The following is a 14,477-nucleotide window of genomic DNA, read 5'->3' on the forward strand; positions in this document are numbered from 1 at the left end:
ATTTCGTATCTTCTGTAGTTATGTGCAATATTTTCAAATTTTTTTATAAAGGCTCAAACACTTCCATATTTTTAGATGAGTAACTTCCCACGGAAAGCAGCTTAAAATGTGGCAGAAACATGACAAAACTCAAATGTGAGTGATGAAGAATCATGTATAACAAACTTCATATCCTAATAAGGAACTAAGGAATCCAAAACATTTTTGTGATACTATAAAAGTTATTTATTCACTATACACAGAACATGTCCCCTATAAAATGTACATGTAAATCACTAAAAAGTATAATCTGGTGAACATTTTCTCAATTACAGAACATACTAAATCAGTTGGGATAACAGCTCTCTGTCTGCCTCAAAATAATCTAATTATAGCACCCAGAGTCTCCTTTATATCTAATGCAAAGTTAAATACTTATTTTTGGGATTATCGCCTAATTTGTGTTTGAGGAGGCAGAGTTAACAATTTAATATAACTCTAGTATATTACAGTCACTGCACAATAAATCAGTTTATTACAGATTAAAACATTTTTTCATTATTTGTATTAATGGGATGCAAACAGAAATACTGGATACTTTTAAATGTCAGAGAACCACAAAATTATCTTTGATAGTATTCTGGGTCTTATAATTACGTTAAGATACGAATGGTGTAAAATAATTACGAATAATACACCTCGAAACAATGAGGCTGTACTGTAATGATTCACTAGATTGTGCTCAGTAGACATTTATTAAATAAGTGAATTTTCTATTTCTCTCCCCAATTACCCAGAACAATTTTTGCCCACAGTAAGGGCTCTGTAAATAAATGTTTGCTGAATATACTGACTTAGGATAGAGGTGAGAAGAGATGGACCCTCTTAGCTAGATGTCAAGTATCAGAACTGGAATTTACCTGGGAAAGAGTGTAAGGAAGATGTAAACTGCACATGGCATACAAGTCAATAAACTTAGATGCCAACAAAGCAAACCATTAAGCAGAAAAACACTGGCACTGGAATAAACAAAGGCAAGATTTGCCAATAGCGAACATGGAACTGACTTTAAGAGATAACCAAGAAAAAGTTTATATTGGACCATACCTTTTCTCACCCAATTCAGTTTGAGACAGACCAACAGAGGCACTGTGAGAGACTATGGCTGTCTTCCTTGATAGTCAGACATCCTAGTTTCCAATCATTTATTATGGACCTGTTACCCATGAATCAATATAAACCTATTCAGATTTAGGGATTAGTTTCCACAAGTACAAAGTTGAATTTCCTTTTATTTGTCCTAAAATGCTTACTTTCAAACTTGAAGGGACTTCAATTATTCCATGTAGTTTCGATAACATTCTTTTATCTTTTCAGACCAGAGTCAAAATATTCGTACAGTATTCATACTGCAGCACCTTCCACCCACCCTTTGGTCGCTTGAACTGCCCTTCTTTGGTTCTTTTTCCGCTTTCTCAGATCTTTCTTGAAGTGTAGTAAGCAGAACTGTACTGGGTATTCCAGCTGCAGTTTGGTCTTAAATAAAAGAAGGATGTTTGTCAGTTTGGTTTTCTTTATTCTTCTCTGTGGTATACAGGATTTTGTTAGTTGAACTGGATGTAGCAGCTTACTGGGCCAAATTTTCAAGAGAATAGTACAATAGTTCCCAGGTCTTTTCCCTGGGTTGTAAACTTAACAGCTCATACTCTATGTAGCACCTTTCCTTTCTCACTGAAGCATTATCTGTCATTTTTCTTCTTGCTTACTTGGCTTCAAAACAAAACAAAACAAAATGCAGAGAGATCTTAAGTAAAAAGAGAGGTGAAGTGTCAGTCTTCACTTGAGTCTTCATATGACCTACTCTAATATTGATAACAGTGCCAGACACACAGTAGATCCTCCATAATTGTAGAACTATGTAGCCCAAAATTAAAGCACTGTGTAAGGATCCTCATCAAGTATGAGTAGGATCCTAACTATCATGGGTTCAACTGTAATTTAGTCCTTTTGAAGCTGTTAGGTATGTCACTTTAGAAGTAACATATAGAGTTCTCAAGGAAATGGGGGGGGGATCATTTTAAGTGACATAAATAAAAACAAAAATGAGATCAGGCCTTCTGTTTCTACACAAAGACTGAACAATTTCAATGGGATATCTCCTCAATCTAGTTTTCTCAAATTATAGTCCATTTAAAAAAAATAAATAAGGACTAGGCCTGGGCTCAAATCTTAGATCTGCCTTTTGCAGCCTTTCCTTTGTGTCTCAATTTCCTTATCTGTGATATGGGGTTACTCAAAGTATCTTTCTCCTAGGTTTTATGAAAAGTAAATGAGTTAACACATCAAGTTTTTAGAACTGTGTCTGGCACATCATAAATACTAAGTATCAGTTAAAATTGTTGTCATTATATAGTAGCTAGAATTCAAACCATAACATACCTAAACCAGTTTCCCCAAGTGGTTATCACTTAATATATTAACTGCTCACTGACATTCAATGCAGAAGTATTTTAAATCAAGCCATAAATATAAGGCCCAATACATCTTGTTTAGGATGGGGAAGAGCAGTATTGGACCATCCAATAATGAAAATATAAACTTACAATTAGCGGACTCAAATTTCATTTTAATACTTATATTAATACTACCAATAATCTCTATTATTTAACCCAAGGGGCTTAATATGCAATCATGAAACTGACATTATTACATAAGGAATTTTAAAGTAGTATATAAAGGATGTATCTTTCTGGCAGGATCTATCATTTCCAAAGAAAAGCTAGTTGTGCCTAGTGCAACACTGATTAAAAATATTCCTAAATCTACCAGAATTGTTTCCACTGTTATTTTAGAATTTCATTCAAAACTATAATAATTCCAGTTAATCATTATTTCCTTCATTTTGTTTTTATTATAGCATGTTTGCTTAATTTACAGCAAGCAGAAAATAAGCTGGGTCTTGTTTTGATCCAAACATTGATGTTTTAAAGGTTGTACACAATATTTGTTAAAAAGAACATATAAAAATACCTTTTTAGAAGCTTCTATAAGAAAGAAAATACAAAGTTTAACCCCACAACTTTCCTCTTTGCTAGAACTGCAAACTACTGCTACAGTTTTAAATAGACTTTTTGTTGTTTAAACTATACATCCAGGAAAATCTAAAAAATTAAAGAAACGTGCATATAAATGATTGCATAGCAGAACATGAACATTAACTGCAAACAGTAAAGAAATGAAAGTTAGAAATACTATCAAATATACAAAGGTTCTAGAATCAATCCTTTAAACACATTCCACAAACAGTATTTAAAAACCATCTTTTGTTCTTTTACAGGCAAGGCCTATATTACTAAAACCAAAATTGAAAAAAAGTAATCCTCTAAAAGGAATCGTTTTCCCACAATCTTTCTTATACCTGCAAGCAAGCAATCTAAAATTTTAAAAGATGCTAGCTTTTATTCTGAAATGAGATTGGACATGTCCCTTTTATTGCCCCCCAAACGATCTCTCAGAGAAATGCTAGAAATTATAAATGGTTAGGTTTTTTTTTTTTTTTTAAAGTCAGGTATTTATTGCCAGGTACTACATTGATAATCAAACTCAGATGTGACTCTTAATTCTTTTTCCAATATATTTTAAATTTCATGGCACCATAGAATCACCTAGAATGGGAGTGTTCTCTTTCAACTGGCCTCACATGAAATAAGCTGAGGTGTGAAGAACAAGCCTCCTTCATAAAGTGGTAGGCGAATTTTGATACAAATGCACAGGGCAGGTGCTAGAAGCATCAAAATTCAGTTTTTATACTCTGCATATGCATAAACAAAACCTACTTTGAAACAATTTACTTGCTGCTTTTTAATAGCAGTAAGAAAACTAAGCAATATGACCAGCAATGCTCCTTAAAGTTTAGAGTAACTACATGAGAGCATTTTTCCCCTTAAAATGATTTCTGCCATCATTGACCTGCTCAAATTTTAAGGTGAGTTCTTCCGATGTTTTTATGTTCCAAATCTTCAAGAAACCAGAAAAAAGTAGTGAAGGCTCGTTTCAGTCAAAAACTCAATCTTCCCCAATCCTACTTAAAGCGGTTGGCATCATTCCCCAAGACAGCGGGGTTAACAAAAGAACTATTCCACGCTCTGTCTTAAATGAACTATTATCATGGGCCTAGACATCTTAACAAGACAAAAAGGTCCACCCTGAACCTAAATGTGTCTGATCAGTGTTGTACTGTGACTACAACTTCACTTTTGTATCATTCTATCTTATTAGCAAGCTACATTTCTAGGTTAACAGTTCTACCAAATATGGATATGAAAGTTTTTTTAATAAGACAATGTTGCAAATTATGGTCAACCAACATCTTTTCACCAATACTTCAAGCATAAAAAATGAGAATCTTTACAAAAATATACAGAGACACCACAAATTGGTAGCTGCCCATAACATTAAACAAACTGGACTCTTAAGAGTGGCTTCTCAACAGCATATCATTTTAATTATAACCATTTGCCTGGTACAGGGAAAACTGACAAGTGTTTTTTTAAGCATCATTGCAACATTGTATTCCTGATAATTTAAGTAAACCAAACTATGAGTAAATGAATGATACATGCCTAAAAATATCAAGGTTTTTACTATCAGTGGCCACTGGACTTAGGACTAGTCCAAGACCTTGATCTAGATTTTGACCTAGACCTAGATTGTGATCTTGACTGAGATTTGGATCTAGGTGGTTCTTTTTTCCTTGATTCCTTTTCATATCTTGAGCCAGACTTATAATGTGTTTTGGAATCTGTTTTAGAGGTGCCTCTAGTTTTGGTGTGAGATGCAGACCTAGAACGTGATTTAGCCTTCATTTCTTTCTTGGGCTGGGACTTGGACCGTGATCTTGAATTGGATTTAGATCTTGAAAAAGATCGATTTCGGTGTTTGAATCTTTCAAAACAGAGGAGAGATACAATTAGAGTAAAAATTAGATTCTATATTAATCAAATTTGTTATTTTTAGAGCAAAAGTTCACTCTGAAATTGAAAAAACATTTAAGTCTTTTTCAAAGCAAAGTTATTTACCTATCATTGTCGGAATGGCTTCTGCTACGCCGTGGTCTTCCAGCCGGTCTACTGCTAAAAAGTACATCAGAAAGAGCAAACAGTGACAAATGTCTATTTACAGTCTTCTAAAATTTTTAATTAAAAAAAATGAGCCATAAAACTTTTTAAATGAAGCACTAAAATATTTTTAGTTTCAATGAAGCATTCAATGTATATAATTAAAGTGTACAAAATATTAAAAAATTAAAAGCTAACAAACATAAATCTTTTCTGAATATTACTGTACTACACATCACACTTACTTTCTAGGACTATAAGATCTTCTATAGTTGTAGTCAAAGGACCGGCTTCTTGATCTTCTTCTTTCATAACTTCGGCTTCTAGAACGTCTGTATCTGTCATAATCATCATAGCGTGAAGAACTGTACACATTCCTCCCTTCCTTGGCTTTCATTTGATTTGGAGCTATGAAATAAACAGAACCAAATATTTAGAAATGTCAATACCTTATATAGTAAGTCTTCAAATTATAGGAAAATTTTCCTTATTTGTCTCCCTTATACGCCTAAATCGGCATCAAGGTTAATACAACTATTGATCTTGAAGGAGGGATTTGTTTTTAAGGAAGTGTATCAAAATACTGTTTTATGTTAAAAATGATACTTTCGGGCAGCCTCTGTGGTGCAGCGGTTTAGTGCTGCCTGCAGCCCAGGGCGTGATCCTGGAGACCCGGGATCGAGTCCCATGTCAGGTTCTCTATGGAGCCTGCTTCTCCTTCTGCCTGTGTCTCTGCCCCCCGCCACCCTGCCCCGTGTCTGTCATGAATAAATAAATAAATAAATCTTTAAAAAAAAATAATAAAATAAAAATTATACTTTCAAGTATCTTCCCAACTATTTTTTTTCAGACCTTTTCACCATTTGGCTTGCTGTCAAAAAATATGCCAACTAACTCCAACATGAGGAAAATTTACCACATTTTTAAAATTTCCAAGTTAAAATATGAATGAGTGACCCATATGATAATTTGGAATTATTCTGTGCGTTTTTCACTTTTTAGGCATACAATTAACAATGATAAAATACTTATTGGTAGCCTAGGAACAATGTTTTAGTATCAAAATGCAGTGATAATGGTTGGTTATATGGTTCTGAGAAAACACAACAAAAGAGGAAAAGAGCACTTATCGGATGCCTTAGCCAGTACCCCTGGACAGTCCTCAATTCCCATTACCTCATTCAAGTCTATGAATCAAGTACTAGAAGTCTGTGTGTTTATAAAAATACCACAGCGAATACCCAAGAACCCACCACCCAACGCAAGAACCAGAGAATTACTGGCAGTTACCGTCTACTTCCATTCCCCTCCTTTCTTCAGCAGCTATATTCATCTCTTAATATATTGCCCAAGGTAACAAATTGGTTGAGCCCAAATTCAAACCCAGGTCTATGACTCCAAAGCCTGTACTCCTGCCTCATTAGCATGCAGCCTACACCTGGTTAGCTGGTGTTTGCTTGCATAATAAAAACCACAGACTAATATAAAACCAATTCTAGGTTTCACCTATAATTTTTCTCAGTTTATTTTTTTTTTAATTTTTTTTTTATTTTTTTTTATTTACGATAGTCATACAGAGAGAGAGAGAGAGAGAGAGGCAGAGACACAGGCAGAGGGAGAAGCAGGCTCCATGCACCGGGAGCCTGACGTGGGATTCGATCCCGGGTCTCCAGGATCGCGCCCTGGGCCAAAGGCAGGCGCCAAACCGCTGCGCCACCCAGGGATCCCAATTTTTCTCAGTTTAATTCTATCTGTTCATTTCCACAGACAAGCACCCACACAAATAGCCAATTATACCGTGAAGGTCTTTATGAAGAGAAATGGCTGAAAAGACCCAATACTTTCCAAATTATTTCCCTTTTAATTCCACCCCCAGTAATTTAAACATGCCGCAGCGGATAGTATTGATCGACTTTCTTAAAAAGTCCAAACACGTATTTCAGGCATTCTAATCTTCACATTCTACCTTTTTGCAAAGTATGTGAGATTATCTATTCAAAAATTATCTTTTTAGATTTCGAACAAATTGCAAATACTTCCAAAAAAAATGATACTAAGCACCGTTTAAAAATGACGTATTATGCGTATACATATATTAGGCATAAGGGTACTTACTCTTTCGATCCCCCTGTGCGAACTGTATTTCAATTTGGCGTCCACAAATCCATTTTCTGTCCAAATTATGTAAAGCATCTTCAGCATCACGGACATCCTCAAATGTGCTAAATGTTAAGGGGCTTGGGAAGTTTTGCATACTTTGATAATGAATGAATGCTCAGATGGCAAGTCTGGAACAACTCACAATCTTTCAATATTATTCTAGAAAATCATCCAGACCTCACTTATTTAGGTTGGTTGATTTGGCTATAGACACTTCACAGCATTCAAAGCACTTGTGATTTCCTACAGCATACATTTGAAAACACACGTGAATACACATTATAAAGTTATTAAAGATCTGTTGTAGCTGAACTACCAAGTAATGCTATCAAAAAATTTCCAAGTTTTAATGAAAGTTTTACAAAACAAAAAATATCAGCTCTATGCTGTATACTAAAACAAAAATTTCTTAAAATAAAACCAAAACTTTTTTTCATTTGTTTAAGGAAAAAAAAGAAAATGCCAATAGTTCTTGTGTAAGCAAGCAGAATATACCTTACCTTACAAGAGATAAAGCATTAACTTCCATCTTATTTTGCTGTTTTTCTCCGATATACCTAACACTATTACTTCATGTAGCTGTCTTCCTTATGCCATACAGTGAAGGCTGGTATGCAATCCACTTGTGGATTATCAAGACAGAATCAAGCAATAAATACTCAAGACATCACTATACCAAAAGCGTATTACACCCATGCACAGACTATAAAAGCATGCGGTCAAAAAAAATAACAGACCATTTCTAAAGATTCCTGGACTGGAAAGCCCTAACTGTGATACTAAACATACAGCTTCCTGCAAGTGGGTCTGGGACTGGTTTTTAACCTGAGAATTTCAAGGTAACATTTATATAAACCTGAGAGGGTCTGCGAGTACCATTTTCTTTTTTTTTTTTGCGAGTACCATTTTCTGACTTGAGACGCTGCTGCCACCTTGCCCTCTTCCCTCATTGTCAGCAATAAAACTATGTGAACCCTTGACTTTACAAAGTTATTCTGCCCAAATTTAGCTCCTTTCTTAAAACCACCATTCTGATGGAAGCCAAACAAATATTCAAGCAGTCTGATATAAAAGCTTTGGAAAGGGAAACAGGTTAAGTCTGGGTATAGATTTTTCACTCTATCCTAAAAAATCTAACTTGTCCATTTACATATCTCAAATTCGAGACACAAGCAGATCTTGAGCTGAAAGATACACACTCCCTTTCAAGACTAACACTAATATCCATTTCAGATATCAAAAAGGTCCGCCTCATCAGATTTCCTATTTTTTGTTCTGAAAGGAGTCAACCGTATCAAGTTCCCAGTTCTCTCGTCCTGAAGCTATTGCGTGCATGTTAATGCAAGACAGGTTTCCCCAAGTTCTAAGTCATGGGGCTTTCAACATGAAAAGGCAAAGGATAGGGAGTTTAGAATGCTGAGTACTATAATGGAATACCCCTCAAGATTAATGAAGTTGAGCTCTAAAAGTATTTTTAAAAGTTCACTTAATGGATATACTACTTACTATCCCAGGAAGACAGAATATAATTTACTTTTTAGAGGGTTATAATTAAAAGGTATCAATGTTATTGAGATTAACTCCTTTTCTGGACCTACCCTCAAAAACAGAATCCTGGGCTGGATTAACCATGGCAAAGTTCTACTATACATATTAAGAAAAGGCTAACTGGGAACGGGGTCAAATATCAATCTGATGCTAGTAATGGAGAAATTTGTACTCAGGATCTGCAAAATCCTGAGACGGATTCCTTTTTAAGTATTTTAAGAATATAAAAAGACTTTAGGTGTAAGTATGTGATTCTCCTTTAGACGGAGGACAACTCTCTTCTGGCTCAAGTATCACATACTCTTGAGTCAAATCACTGTTGATCTAGGTTCCCAGGCCACCCCAACCTAGATAAAATCGGGTCAAAATGGAAGCCAGAAAGCATCGCTTAAAAACAAAAAAAAAAAAAAAAAAAAACAACCACAAGCCAAATATAGCTCTTATCCTCTCTGTAACAGAGCTTTGCAACCAATTCTCTCACCTGTCCTTGATCACTACCTTTGTAGAAGTAACAGCTTTCAACATTTCCCCTAAGTCTCACTAGGACTCCTGCTAAGTTTCAAGAGACTGAATTTAAGCAGTTAACAATATTTCCTAGTCTCATTCCCACAGCCCAAACCTTTGCTGTCTCACTGAAGGAAGTTAATGTCACCTAAAACTCCTCCTACAGATTCTGATTAGGTACTCAAAGGAGAATGTCTTCTGCAATCCACTCAGGGCTAACTGATGGTATGTGGGAAAGCAGTGCAGGACCAGCAGCCTTCACAGAGCTAAGTTTAGAAGTCAGGAGTATGTATGTGCACCCACCCCCCACCCCAGCCACTTTAAAATCTATAAACAGGTATTATCTCCAGTGGATTTGACCTTACAAGACTACCAGAATTGTTTCTAAGTAGTTCCCAGTGCTAGCATCTGTCTCTCATTTTAAGCACGACTCTGTGGAGTCGGCTTGACTGTAGAACCTCATGCTACTCCAAAGAGCACTGTCTACTACCCTATGGGATCTGACCATCTGGTCCAAAAGAGAAATATGCTGAGTTTAAACTTAACAACATTACATCCTGGTACACTTTAACTTGACAAGCTAAGAGAAAGTGCATTTATACAAGACCACAATCACAACATCAAGGCCCACATAAATCAAGTTACAGGTTTTGTCACTAGACCAAACCAGAATAGTTTTGAAAATTAACTGCTTACAAAACATTAAAAAAAAAAAAAAAAAAAAAGGAAAAGTTATTCTGTAGGATACATCAGGTATGACTCCTTTAATCTTGGCCATCATTCAACTTCATCTTGACCTTTAACTCTTTAAGTGCTTGTCAGAAGGACTTGTCATGAGATGCTTGGCCAAATATGACAGATGGCTTTATCTTTAACTTTGAAAAACAACCTTTTCCCCCTTTTGTAGATAAAGCGAGGCTTTGTCTCCCATTAGGCTTGTCCTTCTTCCAGCTTTTCTTTATTTTTTCTTTTCCCAAACTCTCCCTTCTCTTCAAGCCTGATCCTTAAGAGGTCTTTGGCTTGTCTACTTGCCTTAAGTGTTGAACTCTACTCTAAAGGTTCTTTCATGCTTTCTCTTTGGGGTCGCCATAACTGTACAGCTTTACATTCTCTGAGGTAACAACAGAGGACAGCAAATTAGGGGACAATATTAAAGAAGTTTACCTCATTGTTATACAATTTGTTTTTGATCAAGTGATTCAAATTAACAGACAATACCAAACTTTAATTGCTAAGCACAAGAACATATTAACTTTTAATTTGACTTACATTATAGGTGGTAGCAACCAGAGTGTATTCAAATTTAAATCACATACTATAATCATTGATTTGAGTTTCAGCAGCATGAATGGGAATTTAAATATTTTACTGTTTTTGGATTAACTTTAAGAGATAGTTAAGAGCAATGTGTGAGTCAGAATTAATTTTCAAAAATTTGAAGACATAAAACATTAGAGGACAAAAGTAAACTACTTTTTAGATGTTACCTCTTACATAAACTTGAATTTCAAACTCCAACACCCCTCACTAATCAGCCATCTGAAGAAAGGATATTGAACATAAGCAAATCCTCTTGGACGGCGTGTGTAGAAATCAAGTGGAACATACACATCAACTATAGGACCATAACGACCAAATTCTCGTCGTAAATCTTCAGACCTAAAACATCATAAAAAGACCCCCAGTTTTTATTTTCACTTCTTTAAAAAAATTTGTAAGAAATAGCTATCTTTCTGTAATCTGAATAAATGAAAGGGATTGTGCCGTATCCCTGGGTGACCGTTTGCTTTCTAAATCTCAACATCAAGAGGCAACTTTAAGTGCATAAAAAAATACAGGCAATCTCTCTTTTTTGAAAAAGGAACGCTAAGATCCAAGATCTTTGGAAGACAATGCAGTTTGTAATAGTCTATTACTATTTTACAGGAACAGGAAAAGGCACCTAAGGAAACCTGGTCACAATTTATCTGTTTCTAACCACATCTTTAATTTTTCATAAAAGGCACAGTAGCATTAGATTCTACGTATTTCTAATGTTTCTCTTTTAAAGTACCAAACCAATACTAGTACTCCGAAACACATCAAGCACTTTCATATGAAAATTTTAGCGACAGGGTTAGACACTTAATAGGAGATAAAGGTTTGAAAAGTCACAAATATATGTAACTCCTCAAATCATAAAGGTCAAAATGACATAAGGGAAAAATATTCTAGACTCTAGGACACAGTTTACTTTCCTGCCTAAAGTTAGGACAGAAAAATATAAGCCATACAGGGGTACCAAAATAAATTTGCCTTTTCAGGGATTAGGGCGATTGTGAAACCTAACATATCTTTTACTGATGAGACCTCTTTCAAAAAAAATTCTGATGGCAACTACAAGCAATTAAGGGAATTGGGGAGAACAAAGCCGGATTAATCCAATTTTAGTTTTACAACGTCCTAAACCTCACTTCTCAAAGGGGCGACCGGTTATTTCCGGCAGATGGGAAGAACTAGTTCGCACCGTCTAATTGGAATAATTTATCTTCCCATTTCCAACATTCCCGTTCTCCAAACCTCTCCAACATTTTCAAAATCAGAAGTACAACACAACAACAAAAAAAGGGTTGCGAATGCTTCGCCGTACGTGCCCCTCCCCCGATCCCGTTATTTCGCTGCAATTTTTTAACTACCAAAAACAAAACAAAAAAACACCCCCCCCCCTTGGGCCGAGGGGGCGTGTACCCCAAAGAACGTGAACTTCAGATCAATGCGGAGAGCGGGCGTTCGGCCGCGGCGGGGGCTGGGCGCACCGAGACGCCGGGAAGAAGGGGCTCCCGAGTGCAAGGGGGGAGGGGAGACCGAAACCCCGCCACGCGGCCTGCGTTCCCCCCAACCCCCCGCGGCCCGCGTTCCCCCCGTAACCGCCCCCCCGCGGCCCGCGTTCCCCCCGTAACCGCCCCCCCCCGCGGCCCGCGTTGGCCCCCGTAACCGCCCCCCCGCGGCCCGCGTTGGCCCCCGTAACCGCCCCCCCCGCGGCCCGCGTTCCCCCCGTAACCGCCCCCCCCCCGCGGCCCGCGTTGGCCCCCGTAACCGCCCCCCCCCCGCGGCCCGCGTTGGCCCCCGTAACCGCCCCCCCCCACGGCCCGCGTTGGCCCCCGTAACCGCCCCCCCGCGGCCCGCGTTGGCCCCCGTAACCGCCCCCCCCGCGGCCCGCGTTCCCCCCGTAACCGCCCCCCCCGCGGCCCGCGTTGCCCCCCGTAACCGCCCCCCCCGCGGCCCGCGTTGCCCCCCGTAACCGCCCCCCCCGCAACCGCCCCCCCCCGCGGCCCGCGTTCCCCCCGTAACCGCCCCCCCCGCGGCCCGCGTTCCCCCCGTAACCGCCCCCCCCCCGCGGCCCGCGTTGCCCCCCGTAACCGCCCCCCCCCGCGGCCCGCGTTGCCCCCCGTAACCGCCCCCCCCCCGCGGCCCGCGTTCCCCCCGTAACCGCCCCCCCCCGCGGCCCGCGTTGCCCCCCGTAACCGCCCCCCCCCGCGGCCCGCGTTGCCCCCCGTAACCGCCCCCCCCCCGCGGCCCGCGTTCCCCCCGTAACCGCCCCCCCCCGCGGCCCGCGTTCCCCCCGTAACTGCCCCCCCCCCGCGGCCCGCGTTCCTCCCCCAATTCCCCCCCTCCCGCGGCCTGGGAGGACCCGGGCGCCGCCCTCGCTCCCACGCGGCGGGTGAGGCGGCGGCGCGGCCTAGCCGGGGCCTGAAAGCCCGCGCGGGACCCGCCATCTTCGCCTTCCCCTCCCCCGGACCAGCGCGCCGCCGCCGCCGCACGAGTCCTCCCCAAGCGCCCGCGGCCTCCCCGGGTAGGCCCAGAGCCCCTCCCCTGTACACACCTGGTGTCGTCGGCCACGTTCCTTACGAACAGAGACGTGTTGGGGGGGCGCAGGTAGCGGGACATGACGGCGACGTGAGTCTCGGCAGGGGCACTAACGGGCTCAGGAAACCGTCCGCGGATCCGGCGGTAGATCCTCAGACACTCAGCCCGAGGGCTCCGCTACGAAACCGCCTCTTCTCGCGAGACTTCACTCCCACCTCCACCCCCTCCCCTCGCCACCTGGGCTCGACGCCGGGACCGGCAACGGCTCTTTCCCGCGAGATCACGGGGCGTGCGCCTGCGCAGGCGGGCGGCGGGGGCGGGGGGTGGATACGTGCCGCAGCCTCGCTCTCATTCATTGGCTTCTTGCGCGGCCTCCTCCCTCTCCCCCAAGCCCGCTCTTTCTTTTTTTTTTTTCTTCGTGCTTTATTTTCCCGCCCTTTTCTGCCTTGCACCGGTTTCCCCTCCCTTCCTCCCCTTGCAAGTCAGGAAGCAGAGGTTTTAACCCCCTACGCCCGAAGTTTACAGTTTTTGCTAACCTGACAATTTAAAAAATTAGAAATCGAAGAGACTGCCGTACGATTTCCTGTCTGGTCCAAGTTATGCCTTAGCTTTTATGACATCGCTGACCTGCAAGGGAACGGGATGTATGTCCCCGTGGAGGGGGGGGGGCTGCCTCCGCACAGCTCTCTGCACGTCGTGGGCGCACTCCCTGAGGACCCGTGCCCCGGGTTGCCCCCTTCTCCATCATTTCCTCCACCTCTCCAGCCTCTTTCCTCCCGACTAGGCCGCTCTCAACCTTTGGATTGCAATGCGATGCAAATCTCACATCTTCATCTCCACTGTCATCCACAGCTATTTTGTTGTTGTTGCTTAATGGCCTGTGTTGCAGGGGTCCTTCCATCTTTTGGGTCTCAGAACCTCTTCATGCTCTTAGAAATTACGGAAAATGCCAAAGAGTTCTGTTTATGCGGGTTGTAGGTGTTAATATTTACTGAGCTAGAATTTAAAATGGAGAAAGTTTTAGGACGCAGGAACACGCAAGCACACATTCCACACACCCCCTCATCACACATCCTGTAGCCTCCCAGCAGCTCCACTATGTATTTGTGAGAGACTGCGCATGAAAAAGACAATGTTTACTGTGGTTTTAACTCTTTGAAGGGGTTCTAGGGACCCTTCCCAGACCACAGATTGAGAACCATTCCCTGCTCTACCAGATTCAATTTTGGGAGATGTGGGATAACCTATTAAAATGCCTCTGGCATGTAGCAGGTAGCACTTTGCAAAGCAGATTAGCAGGGACTCAAGTACTGTTTAATTAAA

The 14,477-nt window shown here is 40.8% G+C and overlaps 1 protein-coding gene across 2 annotated transcripts; it reads right to left on the reverse strand.

The window, feature by feature from the left end:
• Positions 1-1,253: 1,253 nt before the first annotated feature.
• SRSF10 (serine and arginine rich splicing factor 10) lies at positions 1,254-13,366 on the reverse strand. 2 transcript variants are annotated; one of them, XM_055331952.1, is made up of 7 exons: positions 13,171-13,359; positions 10,796-10,967; positions 10,057-10,419; positions 7,212-7,308; positions 5,342-5,504; positions 5,058-5,111; positions 1,254-4,923 (listed from the first exon to the last, which is right to left on the reverse strand). In XM_055331952.1, the coding sequence occupies exons 3-7, from the start codon at positions 10,087-10,089 to the stop codon at positions 4,626-4,628; spliced, it is 645 nt and encodes a 214-aa protein (XP_055187927.1). In that variant the 5' UTR covers positions 10,090-10,419; positions 10,796-10,967; positions 13,171-13,359; the 3' UTR covers positions 1,254-4,625. The 2 variants fall into 2 exon arrangements, with proteins under 2 accessions (XP_055187927.1, XP_055187928.1); XM_055331953.1 differs by lacking the exon at positions 10,057-10,419 and having other exon boundaries at positions 1,254-1,749; positions 7,212-7,313; positions 10,861-10,967; positions 13,171-13,366.
• Positions 13,367-14,477: the final 1,111 nt, after the last annotated feature.

This window comes from Nyctereutes procyonoides, unplaced genomic scaffold (genome assembly GCF_905146905.1).
Source record: "Nyctereutes procyonoides isolate TBG_1078 unplaced genomic scaffold, NYPRO_anot_genome, whole genome shotgun sequence".
Lineage (NCBI taxonomy): Eukaryota > Metazoa > Chordata > Mammalia > Carnivora > Canidae > Nyctereutes > Nyctereutes procyonoides.